This window comes from Spea bombifrons, chromosome 7 (genome assembly GCF_027358695.1).
Source record: "Spea bombifrons isolate aSpeBom1 chromosome 7, aSpeBom1.2.pri, whole genome shotgun sequence".
Classification (NCBI taxonomy): Eukaryota; Metazoa; Chordata; class Amphibia; order Anura; family Pelobatidae; genus Spea; species Spea bombifrons.
Genome location: NC_071093.1, coordinates 6,743,857 through 6,769,368, shown reverse-complemented (window position 1 = coordinate 6,769,368; position 25,512 = coordinate 6,743,857). Strand labels below are relative to the sequence as shown.

The window sequence follows — 25,512 nt, the reverse complement described above, 5'->3', positions numbered from 1 at the left end:
GTTACTTTCATGATTAAAATACAGAGGAAAAGGGGCAAAGTAAGGTAACTCACTGGAGAGTCAACTTTTTGGGAACGATTACTAAATATTAGCACTGTCCGCTTCCATCCTTGATCTTCAAGTTCCTCTTATCCTTGGGTCGGGTCGCCTTTTCCATGCGCACAATGTGAGATTGTCTTCTATAGTATAAGTGCTTAGAGCCTGGAGGGGTACACATTGAAGTCCATACAGAAATTCTTATGTCAATAAGTATTTGACATAAAATAGTCATTATCTGATAACAGGAATGCCTATTCCAGTAAAATTCTACCTGTAGAGGAACCGTCTCTGTGTTATCGGTCGGTTCTCGGTGTAAACAGACTCTCTCCGTATGGGGATTTCGGCCTATAACTGCTTCCAAAGCCACTACGTCGACAGAAACCACGACATGTATAAAGACGATAAGAAGGTTACGCTGCTTATCAAGTGTCTTCTTGAACTGTTCAGAGGAGAATGTAAAAAAACTGCATCTGTTTCATTCCTGGGCAGCGGTAAATTGCAGATATTACCTTCGCAGCAGGAAGTGCATATCTAACAAAAAGAAGAGAATTCGTTATTTGTAACTAGATACTTTGTCTATCTGAGGATTCCATTATTGTGAAGGGGTGTGTTTCATCCCCACAATACATGTTTAGCATGTGTCTTGCAATCTTAAAATGAGATACAGTTGTGAATTCGTACCTTCTGACCCCGACGCGATGATTCTTGGCAGCCCGCAGCTAAGCAATGCTCTAGAGAAGCGCAGCGTTTGGTCACCGATACGCTTTCTCCCGAGGAATCCATTGTGTGTTGTGTGTAACAATATTTTGTTTCTGGAAAACAAAAAAAAAATGCAATATAATGTATTGGCAGCTATACATAATAATAAAATTCAATATTCATGGCCCTTATTGCCCCTCTTACACTGTCCCCATCTCCTAGGCTTGCAGGACAACTCCTGCTTGCTTAAGAACATGCGCGCTCTACTCATCACCAGCCAGCTCCAATAGTTCCAGGGGGTCTAAAACCCCTCCAGTGCGCATGCACAGAAAGCCCTCCCAATTGTTATGGGAGCAGTTTTCTACCAAACGTAGCATGAAAACCAGACCACAGAAGGGTTGGTAACACTGCAGCCATGGAGCTGCAGCTTTTCCTAAAGGTTATTTTTTTTTTCCTACAGGTTGACAAATCCATATTAAAGTACTAAATATTTGAGTACGCATTCGTTGTTGGTGAGGCTGTATGGGACATCGAGCTGTCCCTTTAACTAAACAAGTATGTTTACTCAAACCATCCTATTTTGTACAACCCAAAATATTGTTGTTTTAGAACAAAACAAAACATATATCAAATGTTCCAAAAAGACAATAATCCAGTGTTTTTTTTGGCTCAGTAATGTAAAGGAAAATAAATGATTTTGTTGTTGTTGTAATATCTGGCGTGTAGCCTTTGAGGTTACAATTAAAACACTGAAACCTGATAGAGGAAGGAAATGAACTGGGCCAGAGAGAATGAAAATATTTTTATATTTAGCAGCTGAAGGTTGACCTGGAAATCGCTGGTCTGACCCCAAGGATTTACCCAAATCTTTGAAGATATCCTGTAATCATTAATAAGCAGCTACCTGGCAACCCAACAAAAAAAACACAAGTATTTTTTCATGTCTGCAAATGTCGGTTTTATTGATTTCTATTAAATTCTCCTTGGAGGTGAAATTATCGATGACAATCATTTCATATGCTGCCCCTCTAATTGGGAAAAGTGATTGGTTCTGAAAGTATATTTAAGAAAGTCCAGAGCTCCCAGTGTTGAGCTAGACAATACGGTCACAGATAGCTTACGTATACCCATTATCCTCTGTGACACGTTCATAGAAACATAGGTACCATCTAGTCTGCCTGTTTTTTCTGCTATAAAGACTCAAACTTTAATCAGTCCTTGGTCTCGTCTTAGATCCAGGTGTCTTACGCCTGTGTTTTATGAAATAGTTTAATACACCGCCATAGGGATTTTACCAATAGTGGCACGAATTGTAATGAAACAGAAGAGGTCATATGCATGCTGGGAAGTATTTTGGTCTATACTGCCTATTTTAACATAATGACCTCCATATTGTGTCTGTTCCGTTCCTCCTGTCTCTGTCACATAGCAAACAGAGGCTGAATAACTTCCACCCAACAGTCTAGTACAAAGCCATGAAAAACAGACAAGTCTGATGGGCACAGAATTCCAGCCGCATTGTATCACAATAAAGAAAGGCAGTGAGATGTGTCAGGCGGTGTATCAATACACTGATCCCTGCCAGATACAAAGTTACTGAGGCCTGAAGGACTTGAATGTTCCAAGGAGCGAACCTCCAGAACTCCCATCATATCCCAACCAAACAATTCTCACAGGGTTCCAATTTTTTAAAAAAAACTGTTAACAGCTGTACCGATAAAGCCTTTCTAACCCATGGATGGGGTCAAAGTTGGTACCTTTTCTTTAGCCAACACAAAGTCAAAAAAGCTTTCTGGATCTCAGTGATCTCTTCCTCAGATGGAAGAAGCCCACTGAAGAAACATTTTGCTGACGGAGACAATCATTTTAGTGCTCCAATACCAGACCACCATGAAGAGCAATACCTGATATCTTTACTCTGCAGCCAGGTAACCCGGAGTATGACCCCCAAAATGTTTAAGACGCTGACCCCCACAATTTGCTCTCACATCTCATTAGCTCTGCATGAGTTAGGAATGGCACCTGGCAGTACATCAAAATAAATGTAGTCTAAAGGAATTTCTCCTGCTGGCATTTGCTCGCTATGAACATGAAAAAAACAATAAGCTCAAGTTTGGCTGATGGGTTTTCTAAGACACTAATAATAAAAAGGCACTAAGCTACCTGTCATTGGGGATTAGTACAGCAGGGTGTATGTGGCATCACTGAGATCTTTCAGTTGTAACTCCAGAACACCTTTCACTAAGAGGAACATCAACTTGACATGGCCCTCGTCTCATACATGAGCCTTCAGCTTGACACCGGATAATCACATGTCACCAGGTCACTATGACCAGGCGTCGGTAGTACTAGATAGCCTGGAGCCGATAATTCTATAGGTGCAGATCCGTAGAATAAGAAATATCATTACACAACTTAAATGGTCTGTTATAGCTGGTATTATTAACCATGAAAATAGAATACCCAATAAACCATATGTTAATATTAAAAATAATAGTAATAATAATAAATAAGCTCATTGATCAAAGCATGTTTCTCATGTGTAGGTCAGAAAAGTGAGGCTTAGCATTCCTAATTACCAAAAAAATATACACATTTTATCTCCTGGCTTCCTCTTTGATTGGTTGATGTCACTCCTGTTGATTTAAATAGAAGCTCAGCTCCCTTTGGCTAGAATGTGAGTTCTATTGGGCATTTGGAAGAAGCATACCATGGTATGCTCCCTGCTTCCAGTAGAAGCAACTGGGGGCGGAGTTAAGTCTTTTTTTCTTACTCCAATAACTAATGAATGCACATTAGTAGAAAAATAATATAAGGAAAAAAATAAGAAATACATGCAATCCGTATGAATCATTTATTTATTTATTTTTTTGTTCAAAGTAGTGTTTTCTTATCTTAGAATGAAATAAAAATATACAATTCTGTATTATCTGTCTAGCAGATATTCGATTCCTATGATTTGCTACAAAAAAGAAAACAAATTCTCACGTATGAAAAGTGATTCAAAAACATCAAAAGACATGTATTGTGAAGTGGAATAGTTCTCACAAATTTCTATTGGTTTAAATGGCAGAGTGTATAGTGTGTGTAGCCGGTCCACGCTGACAGCTAAGTGATTATTTGTTCTGGATGTCTAAAGTATTCAAGAGTATTTTATTTGCTTAAGAACTATGATTGCTTTGGAGGAGCTGACAGTTGATTAAAATCTGCAGGTAAAAATGAGATTTACTAATTTTATTATTTAAGGGTAGGTTAGCAAACTATGCTTAAGGACGCACTCTTTTTGTAACTTGTATAAAAAAATATATAATAGTAAAAAAAATATTGCGCGTTTTCACTGTGATTATAGAAAGCATTACAGTGATAAATTCCATACTTTTGAAGCTTTATAAATATTTTTTTTTTACAGTCAGATGGAAATATACCCTTTGCAAAAGCTGTTACATGATTAACTGATATTTACTATAGATACAAAAAAGAAAAAAGAAAAGAAAATTGACACTTGTGGAAAAGAACGTGCTGAAACATATTAGTCTCTTCCACATGTGAAGAGAGATAGGAGGCAGGTCGGTAATGAATCACGGCAGCTGTCACAGCACAGGGTAAAGGCGAGATAGAGAGAGGCAAAAGCTAAAAAATCGGAAGGCGATTAAGTATGGGGAGACTACTGACCTGCAGATAATGGAGTACTAGACAAATGGGCTGGAAAAAAGCCACTTCCCTGAAAAGTCAACTGTAATATTTAACTCAAATGTCACAACTTAACAAGGGTAACGCAAGTTTGAGTGATGGAGCATTTTGAAGTTTTTTTTTTTTTACAGCCATCAAGAAAGACAAATGCTTTCGTTAAGAAACAAGGAGCTTAAAATGCAAATGATGCGGGAGAAGTAAAATACTTTCCAAAATGTGTGGCCTCGCTAACCTCCAGGAATCCATCTTTATTCTAGGCCAGTTGGATCCAAGTCTAGGAAAGTATCGCAATATAAAAAAATCGACAAAATGACCTGTTTACAGGCAAGGATACGCAGAGCAGAAGCCATGGCCTGTTGCTCTCAAGGCCTAGAGTTGAAGGCCACCGTTCTAGGCTCTATCAATGGGCAAACCTTGAGTAGCAACAAAAAAGCAAAAATAGTGTAGAACAACACAACAAAAAAGTACATGGAACCTGTGCCAGATCTGACCCAACTCGCAACTTTAGACAAGGGTCATCACGTGCAGTTTCCCATTTTCACTGAAAGGAAAGAAGTGTTTGAGCCACCTCTGCGTCTCCCGACCATTTGGACCGTAACTAGTATTTGGACTTAAGCCTAGCCTAAAGCCCACATTTATTCTCCCATCCTTACTAGACATGCTTCCTCCCAAACGCATAAAAAAAATAATTTTATAACGTATACCTAGAAAAACAGCCAAAGGTTTTTTAAAAAAAAAAAAAAAAAAAAAAAGTTCCTGGGGCATAGTATAACTTTTCCTTTTTAACGTTTTAGTGGAATTTTAGTTTCTTTGTTCAAGTTATTGTAACCACCCTACATACATTAGATTCCGGAATGCCAAAAAGGTCTGCAAATCTAATATCCTGAGATAAGATATGTACGTTTTGGAATAAGTCAAATATCTGTGCTTACCCCAAAGGGCATGTTTAATCTATACCATTAAACATATAAATTCTACTGCTCTACCCAGGGTCTGACACACACCCCACAAGTTATTATTTTATGGATCCCTCGTATATTCTTGTCATGACATAGTGAAAGGGTGTAAAAAAAAAAAAAAAAAAAAAAGAGTCCGCACAGACGTTTGAGCCCTGAAGGTACAATAAACCAACTAACTTCCAAATCATACAGATGAGAACTCCCCTCCAGTGCTTTATTCTTCAATGAATACTTTACAACTTTTGGCCTTGAGTTACGTAGAGATTAAGCTTTTTCTTTATCATGCTAGCCATCGCAGGAAGCAACAAAAAAATAAATTAATTAATCCATTTACATTTTTTTTGGAAAGCTGCTGTAATGCGAAGATTTACAGATATTGCGGATTTGTTGAGCCATTTTTCTTCTTATGTTGATCGTACTGAATTATCCAAATCTAAGTTAAAAGTCTAGGAAGGATATCAATTTAATAGGATGTTTAGGTGGACGTTTAAGAAACTGGAATGAAATAACCAAAAAAACACTAAATTAAGATTTATTAAGAAATATAATTCTTACGAGAGAGTGTATTTCTTTAGAAAAACATAACGCATTTGGCACCGAAGAGGAACAACCATAGTCATAGGAGGTTTAGGAGCACACGTGGACAGCGATAACAATAAGACGGGACGGAGTTCATTAATGAACCAGACCATAGGCAATGCCAGGACGGAGCAGAATCCAATCACAATCATAGCTAGAGACGACGAGGGTACCATTGGCGTGGTTTAAAATCAGTCTTGGAAGCTTTCAACTAAGGCTTTATATTAATTGTAGACACACCGTTAACACGGATCAAAGTAAAATCATTTCAGGAATAGTTCTAGAAACTTTTCTTTCTCAAACCCTACCACATTTATTATATATATGCCGGGAATTGTTTCCCAAAAGGAGCCTATGACTATTATTTCGAAACACAGGAACCTATGATGGTAGATAAGAACCGTTTGGCCCATCTAGTCTGGCCCTTTTTTCCAGCTATGAAACCTCAAGAAGGTCATTGGTCTTGTCTTAGATTTCCGAAGCCACCCCATGCAGGTTTAACCCCTCACTGTATTGGCCCCTCAACTCATTAACAGTAAAAACACAGGGATTTTTACTAATGTTACTCCTTATTTAAAGACTAGACCTTAGTCAGACAATAAAGAATTCTCATTTTTGCCGACCCTACAGTGGACATTGAATAAAAGAGAAAATAAAAGCAAGAAGAGGTATTCTCAGCCATGCAGCCTTTCTGTTATTTACTTAAAAAGTTTTTTTTTTTGGCTCAGATCCATGGGAAAAACATCAGAATGACAGTCTTTGTGTCTTCACGCTACTGTGCAGACATTTCGAACCCTTCAGTTCTCAAGGTAACTTCTTGAAAAGGGATAATTTGGGGAAACACTACACTTTAACAGTATCCAATAAAACTTTTAGTGCATCTGCACTCAGAATGAATAAATCCAATGAAATGTAAGAAACTCCGTATCTGATCAGAGCTGTTTAATGGGTATCAGAATATTCTGTTGCACAGACGAAGAGATGATCCGAGGGCCACCTGAACTCATATCTCCAGCTGGATCTCTTTGATACATCTCAAGATGCTTTATGAAGACTGTGCCTAAATCTCAATCAAGCTGTATTTTCATTGGAGATTTTTTTTTTCTATAGAAGTGAAACTATGTTTTGTATTTATTATTCCTTACTTTACACATTAATTGGCGCCATTTGCTTGATCCTATTTCCCAGTGTGTGTCTCACCTCCTGTTTATGATTAAACGCTCAAGACCCCTGTTAACCAAGGTGGGCAGAAGAGTGCTGCCCTCTTCCCCCCACCCTGTGTGCTGTGGGGTGGTGGATAATAAAAAGCCCTTGAGGGTGGTATAAACCCAACTGTCTACCCCCCTTGCCGCCATCTTGCGCCTAGTGTAACAAGGAGATCAAAAATAGTAGATTTATGGTTGGCAAGGAGCCCATCTGAGCCTCAACACTTTCCCCATTGAGTGCCTAGCGGTATGGCTTAGGTAGAAATAGTAAAATAATCTTGAGGGGCAAACAGCCCACCTAAGGCCCCCATGACCCCCTATCCCATGTCCGGTCAAATGGGAGGAGGGTCAAAAACCATTTACCATGTGCCCACTACTGTTAAATGTTGGGATAGATTATTTCAGCGGAACATTATCACCTAACACACAAACAATTGGATCTTCGATTCTAAACTCTAGCGAGTCCTCCATATTCTAAGCTCTGGCGAGCAAAGCCCTCTATATCTCCTCTCTGCTTAAACGGCTAATAATTGTTATGTACATCATTAGTGTACACTGCTGCAGAATATGTTGGTGCTATGTAAATACAACACAATAATATTATAATATATTCAGCATTGTATGTTATGGACTAGCCATACTCCAGGCAAATTGTTAATTGCCCGCTAATCTTATATAAAGAATTCTCTGCAGGAAAACATTGAATGATAAAAGTATCAAAGGAAACAAAAATCCAGAATTTTTACGTATTTTTTTTTCACTTCCTGCACTTCTAACGTTCAGAATAAAAAGAATCAGGTTTTGGGAAATCCCCAAAATTTAAATTTACGTCAACTCATTAGAGAATCTAGAAGTCTATAACAACGCATTCATCGCACAGCGTAACAATAGTGTAGACGTGATCAGAAACCTTGATAACAAGGATTCAGCGTTCACAAATCTGCTATTATTATGATGTCAAAAATCCATTTTGTCAACGACCATTATGGGATTAAGGAACACGATTTGTTGGGAGGCAGCGGCACGTACCTCTAGGGCAGTACAGATCTGGCGCCCAGCGATTACAATCGAAATTATCTCTGGCGTTTTCACAGGTGAAACACTTAAACCCCCCAGGGTACGGTGTAGCTGCAAAAACAAAAGCGGGAACAAAATGTCGGATGGTGACAACAAATCAGCAGAAACAAACAAATGTTTTAAATTGTTATTATTTATTGACATATATAGCGCCTCAATATTCCGCAGCGCTGTACAACAGGTAAACACGACATAGCAAGTAGTGCGCAACATAGCAATTTTGACAAAGAAAATGGTAAAGTAAAGTAAATATATTTTATATATATTTATATGCAAACACAGAACTTTATTGTTCTGGAATTCAGTATAAAAATGGATGACTTTATCCAGAATTCCGTGTTTGTATCTGATGAATGACTGCAGCATTTTGGGGATCAAAGACAGCTTTCCAGGAACTAGAGCGTTTTGGTGACGGTCTAACCTCTTTTTGTGCTCTTTGAGCTGAGATTATATGGATTACGAGAGAGACATTCTACGTGTGTGAAGAGCCCAAATGGCGTCTCTCACGCCACAAACATCGATTTTGTTTGTTGTATAAATCATCTACTAAATGAACACGGTTGTTTATATTCCGAATCGCCCAAACCCGGGTGTCACTTTTTCAATTAAAATGAATAGTGATCTGGTTCACTCGGAATCTATTTTTCCTCTAAAATTAATTCCCGCTAGGACTCAATTATGCATATAAAGTGTTTGCATCTGCCTTTTTTGGGATGTCTCTCTTTATTTAATTTTCTGTATGTATTTGACGTAAGAATCCAGCATATACCAATACATATTCACCCGAAATACAACCATCAGCAAAAAATATATACATTTTAGAGAACAAAAAAAGTCTGCATTACAGGAAATCTGGTACTGGTATGTTCTGCATACATAGCAGCTGGTAATATGGTGGTAGAAATGGAGGAAGATGGCATATATATATATATATATATATATATATATATATATATATATATATATCCTAGGGGGCTTACTGTTGCCTCTAGTAAAGAATTCTGGGGGAAGTTTTTCCCCCTTGTGCCCTAGTTTTTTTATTCCCATACCCATTAACCCCTTATGGGACAGTACAGAAATTTGCATGTTGAAATGCATTCCAGGACCCAACAGGTTAATACAGCATAGCGTCACATGGCTGAGACCCTGTCATATTCTTCGGCTATTCTTGAGGCAGGTAGGACTCTTGGGAGAGGAGCCTTTATGTGACTATAGGCTGCCGTATCCGGTTAACTGATCCTGCGTCTGATACGCCTCAAAAGGGGGGATTGTCAAGGTTCCGGAGAGATGTATGGAATTTTTCCCCACGATGACTTCAAAGCATTTCCCACAGACAAGAGAATTTGGAGACAGTTGTCACAACAGCTGTGAGGGAATGTTAATTTGTCCTTAGATCTCACAATTAATTGTAAAGAGTGTGTGCTTCTGGCCCGTTACTACGTTACCCTGCCTGGGGAATATCTAGAAAACCACAAATATTAGCTCAAGAATATTCCAAAGTCTTTTCCATGCTTGGAGGACTGACGACCCTCGGCAGACATCATTTCCCCCTCCCGTCCATTAGGAATAAGATAGGGTGCCTCCAGAATGTTCCGAAATGTCTTTACGGTAGAATTGGATGAACTTAATTTAGAATTTTAATGAGTACCAAGTCAGCCTAATCTATGATCATCAAGACTAATACCTTAAAATGCATAACAATGAAAAACAAAATACATTCCTGGGATTTTCTAGAACTTTTTGATTCCCCTTCTTGTCTGAAATACAGACTTCATTCTGTTAAAAAATATAATTAACTCTATATCACAAAACACCGGACAACACGGTGATGATTTCTTCATAACCATATTTCATGTCCCAACATATGATCTCTCTTACTTGAAGGATAAAGGTAGATGATATCTTGCACTGTGAAGTCTCTGGATTCAATGCTTTTAAACCAGTCGGCTAGCAGACCGAGCAGTAGAACCCAGGCCACCGCCGGCCACGTTTCCATTGCAGATGGGCGACGGAATCATGCAGCCACTTGTCAATCCATTCTACAAACCGGAGAACAGCTTCCCTAGGAATAAGAACAGAAAATATATCAGAAACCTCAACTGTACTGTAAATACTTCCGGTCCTGTCTAGGACGAGTGAGATGACTCGTAGGACAATTAGGTGGAGGTTACATTAGAGGTGAGGCTGTTGGAACACCATCCTTAAACGATTATTATTTGTTTTAGAAAGATGAACAAGGGTTTGACTCTTTCTCAAAAGATGGAGATATGGGGTTTGTCGCTTTTTTTTATAAAATCCAAGCTATCATGGAATTCTACCAGAAAATGGGGCAGTGTTTCTATACATGCAACAGATATAACGCTACGACAGGAGGGACATATAAGAAACAAAACATTGCATCAGAAATGCAACAACCCTATAGATAACCTAGAAAATCTGATGCTGGCAAAGAGTAATAAATAAATTAATATATAATTGTATTTTTTATTATTTTTTTTTAAATATTATTTTATTTAATATACACCAGAAACAAATAATAACTTCCTGGCAATATTTTCAAAGAACCAAGTGTTGAGTAAATAAATAATAGGACACGCAAGCCATCTGTGCAGTGAGCTGGTACATAGCTCATCTAATAACGAATCTGATTACACGATTTAATTCCCAGAGATGTCGCAGAGAGATATGAATCAGAGCACTCAGTCAGGATCAGATAGCACGGAGACATAGAGCGGGTCTGCGAGTGGCTTCAGAGTCCCACAACTTCAAAAGCACCTTCAATGAGCACCGTGAAGCTCCCACAAGTGCAAGTTTTACGTTCACCTCCAAACGGTACTGGGAGCGCAATATTTTTTTTAATCTTTTTTCATATTTTTTTCTACCAACCTAGGAGTACCTACTTTTCGGTCACATGATCGTTAAGTGTTTCCAGGAAAAAAACTATAATTGAGGCACAGTTTTACGCGATCAAAGGTTGGGCATTCAATAATCGCAGGAATTACCAAGCCAATAAAATCAGATAAAACGTTCATTTTTGGCCACAGGTCCAATTATTATAATACTGTGGTCTGCCACCCTGGGCCTAGACCGGGATACGTCGCCGACTGGTTCCTCTCATGTATTAAGCCCTTAAGGACAACGGGTTGTCCTTAAACCCATTAAAGACAATGCATTGTGAGCCTGTACATGTACAGACTTTGTCATGAAGGGGTTAAAGCGTGTACCCACTCATCCCGTATTAAATGTGTTTAGTTGCCCTGATTTTCCTAATCTTGTTGCTTTGATATTTCTGGGAATAACAAGCGGCACAAAACGTGATTCTATGTTATTATTCATAACAGGAACATAAATAGCATTCGGTTTACCTGCAGTGCTATTTAACTTGGCACGTTTTCCCCAAATGTTTTTCCTGATACACCGCACCCAAAAAGTCCTGTCAAAATATAAAAAACATCATGTTCTCTGATAGAACCGAAATGATTTATTTCATCTTCTATCACTCTCTGTATCTCATGCTCCATTAACGGCAAAGATACAAGCAATGGACGTGCAACGTTTTTACGACCCTGGCCATCGGGGAAAAATCAGAAAAGACGAATTATCCATAATAGAAAAATAGAGCAGGATTAGTCTCATTCTGTAGGATTAATGTTCTTTGGATCCGGTTTGATTGAATTTTGTATACTACGTAACACAGAGGCTTAACAGTTACATACAGCGTCTATAACAAAACAGACCGCCATACAGCATACAGAGCAGCGACAGTAATCACACTATAATACAATAAAAGACGTCTGACAGTTCCGGGGGCACGGATAAAGCGGCCTGGGGGCAGAAATAACACCTGAGGATTGCGGGCAGGGTGGGGAAGAGGGTATGACCGTGGACCAAGATTCCATTCTATGGAGGTGTTACCAAGTCACCTCGTTGAAGAGAAAGCTGGTCTGGGTGGCAATGGCTGCCCAAACCTTGTGGTGGTCAATCAAATTTTCAGGGATGGCTTTAGTACATAACACTTCAAGGTTTGGGCACCACCAACTGGAGAAGTGCCATGAGAATTCCCCCTTGTCCATTTTTTTCCAGTCTAAGCCCAAGTAACCATGTTTTACTTATAAAAGATTTATGTAAATAATGTGTGTTGGATTTGTGAATAGCACAGAAAGGTGTTTTTGGGGCTTACAATCTGTAAACATTAATCCACTTTCTAGTAAGTTAAGCAAACCCTGGCAGATCTGTCATTTCATTCTTTACTCTGAATCTTCAATCACATTAAAAAAAGGCATGAAAATGTTCAAGAAGCATATTTCAGATACTATGACAACAACCTATCAATGCCTACTTTCCAGTCACATGACAATTGAGCATTCCCTAAAATACTACGAATGAAGCAAAATTTTACACGATCAAATAGTTATTTCTGGAAAGCATTGCAGTGTGTAACTGGAAGAAGCAGATAGCTATCATTAACGTCTCTCACTTACCAGCCACTCAACGCGCAACCCAAGAGGATTTATCTGTCTGTCCTGCTCAGTCCTACAATAGATCGGTGTAGCAAACACATCTGATATGGGGCTTATAAGGGTTCTGGTGCAGCCAGGTGGTCTTTTATATCAAAGGCATATACAAATAAATGCTAGTTCCCCAAAGTTAGAGGACCAGTGAATAGTAATTCCTGTTGCTGAGTCTGCATCTTTAACTGCAATACAAACATCACATTGCTAGTTATGGGATTAACTCTCCGCTCCGCCACGGCAGTAAAATAAGTACAGAGCAGGCCAGGGAGTGATACAATTGCCGGCCGCAGGCTTGGCTCGGAGGTGACACGCAGGCTTTGTTGCCAAGAGCTTAGTCAGCAGAAGCATATCATTCCCAGGAACAAAGACGGAAGAACCTATTTCATAGGCAGCTCCTGTTTCATGAAGCGTCTTATGGATGTGGAACAGCTGCAGATTCCTAAAGGGTTAAACTCTCAGCTTATTTAAGCCATTATTTATTAACTCTCTAAATGCCAGTATGATCTACAATGTATAGATTAAATTTGCATCGCAGAATCTCATGGTCTCAAATAAGTCAAGCGAATAATATCTCCATGGTGAATGTCCTCTCTAAAGTAGGCATCAGTCCGGGCTTCGGCTTAACCTTTTGAAAGCTGCGTTCAGAGAGTACAACTCATGCTACCACCTCTAAAAATATATATATATGTATATTTATTTATAGAAAAAATCCGGTCGATTAGATTAGACTTTATATTGTGCAACAGAAAACGAGAAGCTCAAGGGTTGTTTGTGACAATATGCTGGAATTCTTATACCAAGAGAACACACACATACTCACCCACAGACACACACATACATCCTTTGGGGACAATAACCTAATTAGATGCAAAGAGGAAGTTGGTAACCAAGAGACCAGGCTTAATAGGAGAAATAGTGGTCTACAAACTGAAGGTCATGATGACCCTTCCAGCCACATGAGTGTCAGCAGGAGGTCAAAGGATTGGCCAATATAAACACAACTTCTTAATGTGAAGAGAGGGTCACAAGGTCTAAATAGCAGAGAGGACCATGGCAGGGCCTCAGAAGGCCCAAGACCAAGTCAGATTCATGCAAAGATGGAAGAAGAATGGGTTGTTTCTCGGTGGTTCAGCCTCGTCCCGTGCATCTCCAATCAAACCAGCCTCTAGTGCTCATTTTGCTGTGGACTACAATTCCCATTAGGCTCAAAGGGTTCTCAGTCTCAAGCCGTGTTATAGAGAGACAACATTCAGTGCCATATTATCCTATGGCACACAAGGCAAGTGCCTAGGGGCTCTCAATCTCATGGGGCTGCCGGTGCTCTAATGGATGGTCCACGACAGTATTGGCACTGTACAGGCTATTATAGACACGGGCAGGTGCTAGGGTCATGGCAGCTCCCATGGCACGAAGGGAGGAGAGGAGCCACATGCCGGAGAGGTAAACTGATTTATTTGTGTGTGTGCCTAGGGGCCCTAGATGGTCTTAATCCACCACTGACTAAATTGGACTGTTCAAGTATCAGAGAAAGGGTAATCAACAGCTTCTGGTCTAAACAATAACGTTGGCCATATACAATGAGAAATTATTAATACAATAAAAAAAATCAGCATTACTAATCTCCTGAATAAAACAAACAAACAGTATAACGGGAAAAATGTTACACTGTTAAATATAATGGATATAAATTCTATGCAAGGAATAACGTATTCTCTGAAGACTGTATTCCCTTTAAAGGAACCTCGTTTAAAATGTACCTACTGGAGGGTTCTTTGAGTCGTGTCGTGGGAAAGATCCCCATATTCAGTTTTTTTGACAGATGGGTATGCTCCACTCCATCACGCCTTGCTGTCCTTTGGACCTTGAGCCGCGAGGGCTAAGCCTTCACAAGCCAGCCTCAATTAAGAACGCATAATTACGAGTCAAACACAATCAGGGGACAAATTAATCTTCTGATTGTGAAGCACTCATGTCCAGATTTTAATTATTTAAATTGTATACTGATCTCAGTGCAGTCACTTCTTATAAATCATCTGCATGGGAAGCTTAACATATTTACCCCAGAATTAGATAATCATTATAAAAATTAAACAAAAAAACTATTAAAAAAACACATTAATATGAGAAGTTCCAGAAAATGTATTGTCAGGACCGGACCACAAAAGACTAACCAAATATCAAATACCGTATAATGGTCTATTTTTTTTATTTATTTTTTTGAACTTTTTCATGTACCCAAATTTAAGGATTTTTAAGGAAATAATTCTTGGGGGGGGAATCACTGTTTTACAGTGAAATGGATTTTAGTTGTTATAAGGTACCCAACAGATGGATGGCTGCGTAACTCTCATACAAATTCAATGCTGGTGAAATGCTACAGACGAAGCCCACAAAATAAGCTTGTTCTTGACCAACAAAAAGACACTTTTTAAAAAGTTACAAAAAGCCATACGCAGGCCGATACTTCATCTCCATGAAGAGACTGAAACGTGTTGTAAGAACGTTTTACTTTACTGAGATCGTAGTACACACATGGAGCAGTCTCCCAGCAGAAGTGGTAGAGTGAGGGAATTTAAACACGCATGGGATAGACATATCCTTCCACATTCCTCAATCTAAGGTGAGACCAAAGAGCTTATCTGCCGTCAAATGCTAGGTTTCTCTATGATGCTTTCTTATGGGGTCAGCAAGACCCTATGTATTCAAGGGGCATCACAAAAAAAGTTTTATCAACTAGACAATAGCAGAAATAGCTTGGGAGCCGAGCCCTCTTTCCCTAAAGTATATATTATTATAAATTATTATATATAAATAATAATAAATAATCTGAAAATGAGAAAAATAAAATAACGACCATTTTTTTTAAGGAATAAGCGGGCATTACATACAAAACGAGCGATGCCATTTATTCTGCTAGTAACAGAGAAATATAACATCTATAATACATAAATTATATATTATTATAATTCAGGCAAAGCACTGAAACCGAATGCACCGTGGAATATTTGCTAATTGAAGCTCACGTCGTACGGATCAGGATCTGATTAACAGACTGATCAGGCTGGGCTGAAATTAGGATTTTCAATGAAAAACACACTGCCATGTTTTCGTTGACAATGCTCATTCTGTACAAAACGTAAAAAAAAAACACGAAAATGACCTCGGATAGAAACAGAATTAAGAAAACTAGAACAGGATAATGATCGTAACGTTCTTTAGGAAATTGGGTTAATAATTACAAGCCCAAAAATGTCAGTCCATTATTTTAGTTAATCCCTTTCTCTTTGCCCCAGGCAAATATTTTAATGCATTAACAGACACAGGAACAGCAACCAGGTACGACCTAGAACTTACCCCTAGTAACACTTCTTCAAGTTAGGTTTTGTTTGTTTATTAACTTTTTATCATATATAAACACATCGATACAAATTTTAATATTTTTGTTTATTTTTTTTCCATTATATATATATATATATAGATATAAACACATACATGCCAGAGCTATTTTTTATAATTTTGTAAATTTGTCCCTATTCAGCGATTTTAAAAAAAATATTCTTAAAAACTAGTAACAATAATGATGATGATGACATTGAATGAAAGTAACAGCATTTCTGTTTCATCTTTCTTACTAGACAATGTACTCTAAACATTACCTCGAAGCAAAGGGCTTTAGGGGTCTGATGTAATGTTGTGGTCTTGCTCGATACAGACAGGCTAAGGTATGAGTCATAAACAAAATAAATACAGCTAGAGAATATCCACCGGGTTTTTTTTCCCAGCTATTTTTTAGTAAATTAGAATTAAATTAGAATTAATTTTCTAGAATACTCAGCAACTGAAGTATGAAAAACTCATGCCTTTATATTTAGAGTTTTTTTTGTACATAAATCCCATGAAATGATAAGGTATTTTCCCACATTAATTATACATTATCCAGGGCTTACCAGACCCCTCTCGCAGAAGAAGCTGCTATCTCACAACTGATTGGCTGCTTCAGGCAGCCAATCGGTGACAAGAATTGTCAGACCATGGCGGAAAAGGGCACCTGCAGTGATTTTATTTTTATTTCAGTATTTTAATATGTATTCTAGTTTAGAAGGGATGTCGGACCCTTTAAATATATTTGTGCTGTAAATACAACAAACACCTGCCATGTGTTCAGAAATAATAATAAAAAATGGCATCTGATAACTGAATAAAAATATTCTTCTGTGCCTGAGGAGGGACGGAAAGATATAACACCCGCGAAAAGCAGCTGATCCAGCGAAACGTAATAACAAAACAACCGGAGAGCTTTTTATTCCACCTGCTCTGCTGGCTGAAAGGGGTAATTTTCCTGTAACCGGCACGTTAATTAATTCTGTTTGTCTAACCCTTTAACCCTTTAAATGGTCCGCACACAATAGCTTTTGCCACAGCACATTTTCTCCTACAACAAAGGGTTAACAATTACAACTGGAACAATGGATAGTTTTAATAAGCAGATATCATTATTTATTTTTTAATATTTTTTTCTTTTCACCTGAGCAAGTAATCTTAAGTATGGCAGTACTGGTGAAGACACGCAATTCCACGCCTATGGCTACAACTCCCATTATACCTACTTGCTGAGAGTTATCGGAGTTATGGTACAACGCAAAAGAGTTCTACATGCCGTCCAAACCTCTCCAGGACCATGGTCTAGAGAGAAAAGTTCTAGTGGAGTCCTGTCCTTGCCTTTGGACTATATTTCTCATCATCCTCAGCCATCACATAAGAAACCAGGGATTATAAACACACAAAGTCAAAAGGAACTCCGTCCCTGGCATCCCAATTCTCCGGGGGTAGAAGTCGGGAGGTATGCCGTCAGGCATCGGCCCCATAGAGTATACAGTCATGCACCAGGAGCAGACATCAAAGGCCTTCGAGGTGGACATTTCCACCCATAGGCGCTAATGGCTTCCATATAGACTCCACGTATAGACATTTTGTCGACACCTGGTCCACACTTCCACAAAATCTACTATTTCTCGTTACCCAAATACCTTAACCCTTTGTGTCCCACATGCCTCGAGCATAAAGGCCTCCAATGCCTTTTGTCGGAACATGCGCCATCGAGGTGAGTCAGCTGTACATCTCAAAATGCGCTGAAGGCTCAGCTGCAGTTGAAAGGCTCGCGTTCGCTAATAATGGTGTGTCAGATCCAGGTGAAGAGGACAAACCCTTCTGTAAGCAGGTTCGGCGAGGAATCATCGCTTTCTTAATTAAGGATCTTTGCAGACATGTAGACACTTGCCCGTTTCAGGGTAATTAAATGGTTTCTTTAAAGCATAATTGCCTCGTATCATTTATGATGGCGCAGCAAGCCGAACGTAAACATATAACCTCATTCCATACGCCATGACTATGGTCTCTGCATGAAATAATGTGCATGCAAGCTCGAGCGATCCCTCCATCCCTCCTCTTTCTGTAAGTCCTAATTGCGTTGTTATTATATCCTGTTTACCTATTGTACACCGCTGCAGAATAGGATGGCGCTATATAAATCCGTAGATATTAATAACAATAATCCCCACTAAAACTTCCCAGCGGTAAACTAAACCTGAGCTGTGAGTTTTGAATTTGATTGTAATATTTGTGGCGTCGTTTAACCATTTATGGTCATGAAGCGTAATATTTAGAGACAGCAAAGGTCAAATTAATAATATAATAAAAAACATTTCTGTTAATGTGTAGATAAATATACAATATCATCGGCAAATTCAAGTGTGACTCCTAATAAATCTTAGACATTAGATATACCTCTAATCAATCTAACGATACTGATAGAAGATAGATATCCCACTAAGTTCTAAAGACCCATCTCTACTGCTGGGAGTGATGGGCATTTCTTCCATCTTTATTATTTTGATGGCCCCGGAATTCCACATTCATGATGTCATCTGGAAGAAGACAGAATTCTATCCTCTGAATTGAAATCGTACATAAAAAAAACATTAAAAAAAAGACCGCCGCTTCTCTGAAAGGACTGTACCCAATCAATTGCGTGAAACGTTCTACTAGCCAAACAGGCATACGAGGGCTGAATAGCCCGCAGCTGAAAGGCCACTGAAGTGAAATGACAGGTAGGTGCAGCTTAATAGTCGCGGCCAACTCTTTGTCATGCAAATGATCCCGTTTCAAGGATGAGCTACACAATGGTCGGTTTTCACAACCTTCCCTGCGGACAAAAACTTCTGGTATCAGCAAATCAAGGCTATAATTATTCAGTTTGGAGATCCACGGCTGTCCGTCAAGCACATAAAAAAAACAAAAAAAAATACATAAAAATGCCCGAAAATGAGGAGAAATCATCTAATTCATAACACCCTCTTCTTTTTTTTTACACATTTACAGGAAACAATCATTTCTGATATGTCTCTCATGTCAAAATAATTAGAGGCTGCAAGTTTTCATAACGTGATTTAGACAACGGGAAAAGGGATTATAGTCATCTTCACAAATGATTTAAAGAGACGCACGGAATCGCATATATTTTACATATAAAATTACTTCAAATCTTTTTATCTGACAGTTTTGTAACTTGTAAATAAAAGTAAAAATGACTATTTCTGGCTTCTGTTTTTATTTTGATGGCGTATCCTTCACAATAAAAAAAAAGTAATTTTTTATTGAGGAAAATTAGAACCCTGCCCTAATCTCTGATATTCATAATTTATTTATTTACAGAGATAATTACTTTAACAGACCATGAATATAAAAGTTATTTTTTTTGATGATCATTGAAAATAGATATGTTAATAAGTAAGATGATATGTAGTGCTTACCGAATAGAATTCATGGGTTGTTCATAGGAACTTCCCAGAATACGCTACTCTTTCTTCTGGTTACTGTGCATGGGGGGCGATTCTGGGAGGAATTGTGCGTGGGGATCAGAGGAAAGTGGACAGGGAGTAGATGGGACATCGGTGACGGCTGACTCGGAGACCCAGAGAAGCCAGGCTTCACCCGGAGGCTCCAGGTCAAACCCATGTTGGTGACACATACTTTCAGGATATAACACAGAGCTTGTCCAGGGTATATTTCAGGACTTCTCACATGGAAAGAAAAAAATGAAATGCAAATTTTGCAAAGCACTTAAGAATTCAGAAATAAACAGTTATAAAGGGGAAGGTTTGTGTCTTTGTTCAGTCCGGCCGTCTGGTTGTTCAGCGATACATAAACGCCCACTGAATCACGCTATCACATCGTGGCAGGCCTTGGCTTCTTCTAAATAAAACTTAAGTTTCTCCTAAATTAACAAGAGGGGAATTAAGGTCCCTATGAACCAGTAACATGATATCTCACAGAGAATTGCAGATTCTTTGATTTACATGAGGAGCTTAAGAATATATATATATAGACACGGGGAACGCAACTGCTGAGGAGGGTGACTCAGATCTGCCGCTTACCGTCGGACAAACACATTCCTATAAATTGGCCGGTAATTAATGCTAACAACAGAAAAAAACCCTAACTGCAATAAAGCTGCCCATTTATTGTTTCTTTGCTTATCATGGCTACGTAACAAAGAAAATCAATTGGTTTAATGAATAGCTGTAGGTATTTACACTACTCACATTTAAATGGCGTCTTTGGCTAACAGGTAATTAGAGAAAACGCTGCTATCTCTGCCGCAGGCAAAATTCTAGCCTACCTGATTTACAAAGGATTGCAAACAAGATAAAGAAAACTCTGCAAACGTCACAAAACAAGGTAACTCGGCTTTCATCAAACTTTAGTGGTATCAGGGGAGGGCTGGCAAGGGGCAGGAGAAGGGTCGCTCACCCCCAAAAAGTCACAGTATAAAGGTAGCGTAGGTCGCGCAGGGCTTAGGCGTTACAGTAGGCGATAAGAAAATGAGAAAGGGAGAATCGCAACCGATATATTAATAAATATAATTAAAAAAAGGGCAGATTCGTCTATAAGGATCAAAGGAACTGACAAGACCAACAGGCAAAACCAAACATTTTGTGTTTTCTTATCATGTTCTGGGGGCGATTTGATTATTGATTACAGAACTGGGACCACACAGGTGAACATTCTTCAGAAAATCTGACATTGTGATCAGCGTGCGTCTCCGAGAGATGTTTTAGAATACGGCCAAGTCAAAATATACGAGGAATCCCATTATCCAACTATTTTTCCATTTTTCATTGCTATGAAGGCAGAGACATTCAGGAGACGCTAAACATCCTCAGGCAGACGAGCAGAAATGAATCGCTTCGTTCAACAGGCACTTGCCTCCATGGGGGTATGAGGGCTCAAAATAAGAAAAAGCACTTTTCCACTGTCAATCACTTTTCAAGCTAATCCATTAGAATATATGGAACGTGAAAAGTTATCCAATGGAATGGCTCGGAATAAAATCAAAAAATAATATTATCATGAAAAGTTATCCAATGGAATGACTCAGAATAAAATCTAAAATTAATATTATCATGAAAAGTTATCCAATGGAATGGCTCAGAATAAAATCTAAAATTAATATTATAAATATCTAATTTTTTAAGTATTAAGACTATTAAGCAAAATTCTGATATTCTAAATTAAAATATGCTAATAATGTATAGATTTGATTTCCAGGCACAAGGTTTTAAAATAAGAAAACAAATAAAGAAATAATACCATATATTAAGTAATATCCAGAAAAATGTATACATTGTTATTCCTCTAAAAAAGGCAAAGCTTTTATTCTAGAAAAATAATATAATATTATTTATATGTTTAAATTCTAAAGATCCAGTATATTTGGCTGTGCTGTACGTATATGGTTTAATACATATAGCAGAAAAGCGGATACAAGACGAGAATTACAGCATGGAAAATCTCCAAAGAAAAGATTAGATGACTTTTAGAGCCGTATCGCTAGGAAAGTAATAACAGAGGTATGTCTGCTTTAGACCCCTATGCACACGTGTGGTTATCGTGTATGTACATGTGGCCGGCTAGATAACATGATAGTATGTAAGACAGAGCCACACGCAGCACAGAGGAAGCTGATACTTTGTTTGATGGAACGTCTTTCACGAGCTAACTCAGCCGTATTTAAATCCTCGCAGGGAAGAATGAGAAAGAATAACGACTTAAGGAACCAAATCAATTCATTCATAACTCAACGGTGCCGCTAACTAAAGATGCCACTTCCATTTAACCTGCTAAGTGCCAGCAGATTTCTCAATGTGTTGAGTAGCTCTTTGGAGCATGAAAGGTTAACTCATTCCTATCCAGCTGTATAGAGTGTTGCTACAATATAGCTCTTCAAATACTTAATTATTTGTTTTCTTCTTAAATCAAATAAAGCATATTTATAAAATAAAGTGGAAAAAAACATTCGTGGAAGTACAAACTTTCATGTCTTCTTATCTTAGGCCTACACACTTTCACCGACGCGAGAACTCTTATTGGCTGCGTCGGGATCCGCCAAAATGCTACATACATGGCAGCAATGATTTTAATGGGACCTGTAATATGCATTTCTAATAACCCTCCTAAGTTAAATGGGAAATTAAGTCACCCCAGTAAAAAAAAAAAACAACCATTATAAAAAGTGTTTTTTGTTGTTGAAAGTAATACATAACATTATCGGGCCCTCTTTATTTTACGTATCTGTTCGTCATAGTCTGTTAGTTCCAGTTTTGTAAGAAGAGCTGCGGAAATTGTTGGAGCTATATAAATAAAAGACAAAAATAATACTGTAATAATAATTATATATTCTAATGGATTTATTCTATTTTTAGGATTAATTTCAAACATTTGAAGTTCATCAGTTTGTCTCTCCTTTATCTATGGAAAAAAAAAACATATTATTATTATTAATAATAATCGTAATAACAATCATATTATTAATATTAATAGTAGTAATAGTAGTAGTTAACATTCTATCCTTAAAAAAAAGTGATCTGAAAGTCCAAATAGAATCTGATATCCTACAATCTGGATTTGAATTTTTTTTATTGCCTAAAAAAAATTGAAATTTGTTAAATAGAATGCCGCTGTTAACTCATTCCTATTGTTCTTCGTTGGCTTTGATTTTAGATGATGTGTAGAAGCTTCATAAAAAAGCGTTCTTTGAACCTTCACATATATTTCATTAGGTTCAACACCAAATAAATCCGCCAATTATGATCCCAACTCAAGGCCTGACAACTTAAAGCCTGATCCATCGCACGTGAAAGCGTAACTGTTTTACGAAGTGAAAGGTAGACAAAGCAGAACATGGATTAAGTCTTCCGCTATTGTTCCAGTTTGTTTAAACTTGTAATGTGACCGATTACAAGTAAGTGACGTCTGCTCGTCGTACAGCTCTTTGGAACGCCGCAACTCCAGAGCAATAATAATAATAATTTAAAAAAATTCTAATAATCATTTAAAAAATATATATTAATAGTAACAATAAAGGAAATATTCTGAGGAATATTAGAGTTTTTACAAAGCACAAGTTTTTTTTTTATTATTTGATACAAATTACAAATCCTGTCTGTCTCAGAGATTCCGAAATCTAATGCATGGTATAAGATGTTACGATCTATCAAAGAAAATAAATTCTGTTAAAGACTCATTTTTTTTTGGTCAAATATACCCAAGCAGCGGAGCAAACTGGTTTAAAGTTACCCAGGCTTAATTTGCATAATATATAGTAAAATAAGGATAGATTTTATGGGATAATCAACAATAAAGAGGGATTATTGGGAGTGTTTCTCATCTGCTACCAGGAACTGAATCCCAACAACCCTGAACAATTAACTCTTTTGTACTAGTGGTAATACTAGTGACACCCAGGTGACATATTTAGTGACCATACAGACACATGCGGGAGGAACTACACCTAAAACCACGTAAATACCAAAATTTAAACACATTCTGTCCTAAAATGATCAAATTAATGCTTTTCATGAAAAATTCAGCTGGCGATCGGATACGGGAGAACAGACTTGTCCTTGCAGAAAATATTTTTTACACTTTTTAAATTATTATTCCAATGTTCATGTTTTCTCCACAGCTCTAGACATGTAAAAACCATGACAAAGACTGAAATAAGTTACCAGGAAAAAAAACAAATCATGTTTTTTTTTAAATATTCAGCAGTGACTTTGTGCATTGCCTTCATGCCACACTACACCATAACTGTTCCCATGTTAGCTGCTGTGGACTATAATTCCCATCATTCTCGGCCCCCACGCAGTCTGCGCATTGTGTAACATGTTAACGCTGTCACTGATGTGTTGTTCTTTCCGCTAAAGAGCAAGTTTTAAGCCACAAAGCGTTTAGCTTTCATCAGGTATATGCGGAAGGGCTGGGCACCCTGTGATGTATGAGAAATGATATGAAACATGTGATACGCAGGCTCTACCATGACGTATGTACAAACACGTCTCCACAAACACAGGCACCAAGCCAATAGTTGTTTTCTTACACAGAAATAATTTTATGCTATAACATCAAGTTTCAGGTCTGGAGGCCAATTACATGCAGGTACAATTCACATCGCACATTTTCTATGTAAAATAATAAAATATATATATAAAAATTATATATATATATATATATATATATATATATATATATATAGCGAGAGAGAGAGAGAAATAACTAAATATATATATATATATATATATATATATATATATATATATATAAAACCACTATTTATATCAAATAAGTAAGTCTTACGGCTCATCAAATAGTACAACAAAGGCACCTGCACAAATAAACATCGAAAACAAATATATGCAAATATATTTTTACTACTTAAGTATATTTCTTTATATAGTTGAGCACTCACTGCACATAAAAAATAGGACAGGGAATTAAATTTATATATATATATATATAGCACCAGCAGACACTGTAGTGCTGTATAATACGGGGTACACATAATAATAACGCATTTAAACCAAGTGCCAAAGTGTGGCGTTCCAAGCCCGATACATCTTAAAATCTCCAGGAATACAATTTGTACGGTTTGTGTGACGGACGGCGGGAGTCGGGGGTCAAAATCATTCATTTTGCATCATAAGTAAAGCAGATGAAATACTCTGGGCCTCCAAGCATGTACAATGGGCTTCCAGGAGAGGCCAGTTTAAGCTTTCCAGCTCCGGCAGGTAATATGATAATGTTATTTCACCAGATCACATATGTTTAAACATGTCCAGGAGTCTCCTTTGTCAGGGCAACTTGAAATGGGGCAAGTGCTGAAGGCAGGTGTTAGGCGAGAGGGGGCAAAGAGCATAATGTTACATTTTGGCCCCAACTCCATGGCAACAAATACATCCACATAAATAATATGATCGTCATAAACCCCATTATATAAAGTTTGTTTATTTATCTAGAATAATAAAACATCTTGTTATAAAGTAGCAAACTTTTTATCAGCAGCCCTGCACCGAGGAGATTTAATGTGCGGATTCCATGGCAAGGAGGGAGGCAGATAACTGGGATCATGAGGTCCTCACCCCCTTAAACTGCCCCAGACAGGGGTTTATTCTGCAGGGCATTCATGTCACCCCCGCTCTCAATGCAGCTTCATCTGCTGCTGCCCTGAACTTTCCGGATCGGATCTGTTGCCCCGTCTAGATCAAGCTTTAAAAAAAACTACCCCAAGCAGCAGCCGGCGGGCACCCCCCGAGCCCACTCACCTGGGTAAAGCGTGCTGTGGACGGTAAGCTGTCCGGGGCTTTTAACTGCCCCCCGTTCTCCCGTGTGCAGCGATACGATGCGGACTCCGAG

General features: G+C 38.1%; 1 protein-coding gene across 1 annotated transcript; it reads right to left on the bottom strand.

Annotated features, from left to right (window-relative positions):
- LYPD6 (LY6/PLAUR domain containing 6) lies at nt 1-25,512 on the bottom strand. The gene is made up of 5 exons (XM_053471571.1): nt 25,422-25,512; nt 10,127-10,310; nt 8,201-8,299; nt 721-851; nt 1-570 (listed from the first exon to the last, which is right to left on the bottom strand). Exons 2-5 carry the CDS (start codon nt 10,242-10,244, stop codon nt 406-408), a joined length of 513 nt encoding a protein of 170 aa, XP_053327546.1. The 5' UTR covers nt 10,245-10,310; nt 25,422-25,512; the 3' UTR covers nt 1-405.

Bases quoted from the DNA above. Each gene is read 5' to 3' on its own strand.
- LYPD6 (XM_053471571.1), bottom strand. From the start codon at position 10,244: ATGGAAACGTGGCCGGCGGTGGCCTGGGTTCTACTGCTCGGTCTGCTA. The intron at 852-8,200 runs GTACGTGCCGCT...TTTGTTTTCCAG, and splicing joins AGATCTGTACTGCCCTAGAG to AAACAAAATATTGTTACACA. The intron at 571-720 runs GTACGAATTCAC...TCTTTTTGTTAG, and splicing joins CATCGCGTCGGGGTCAGAAG to ATATGCACTTCCTGCTGCGA.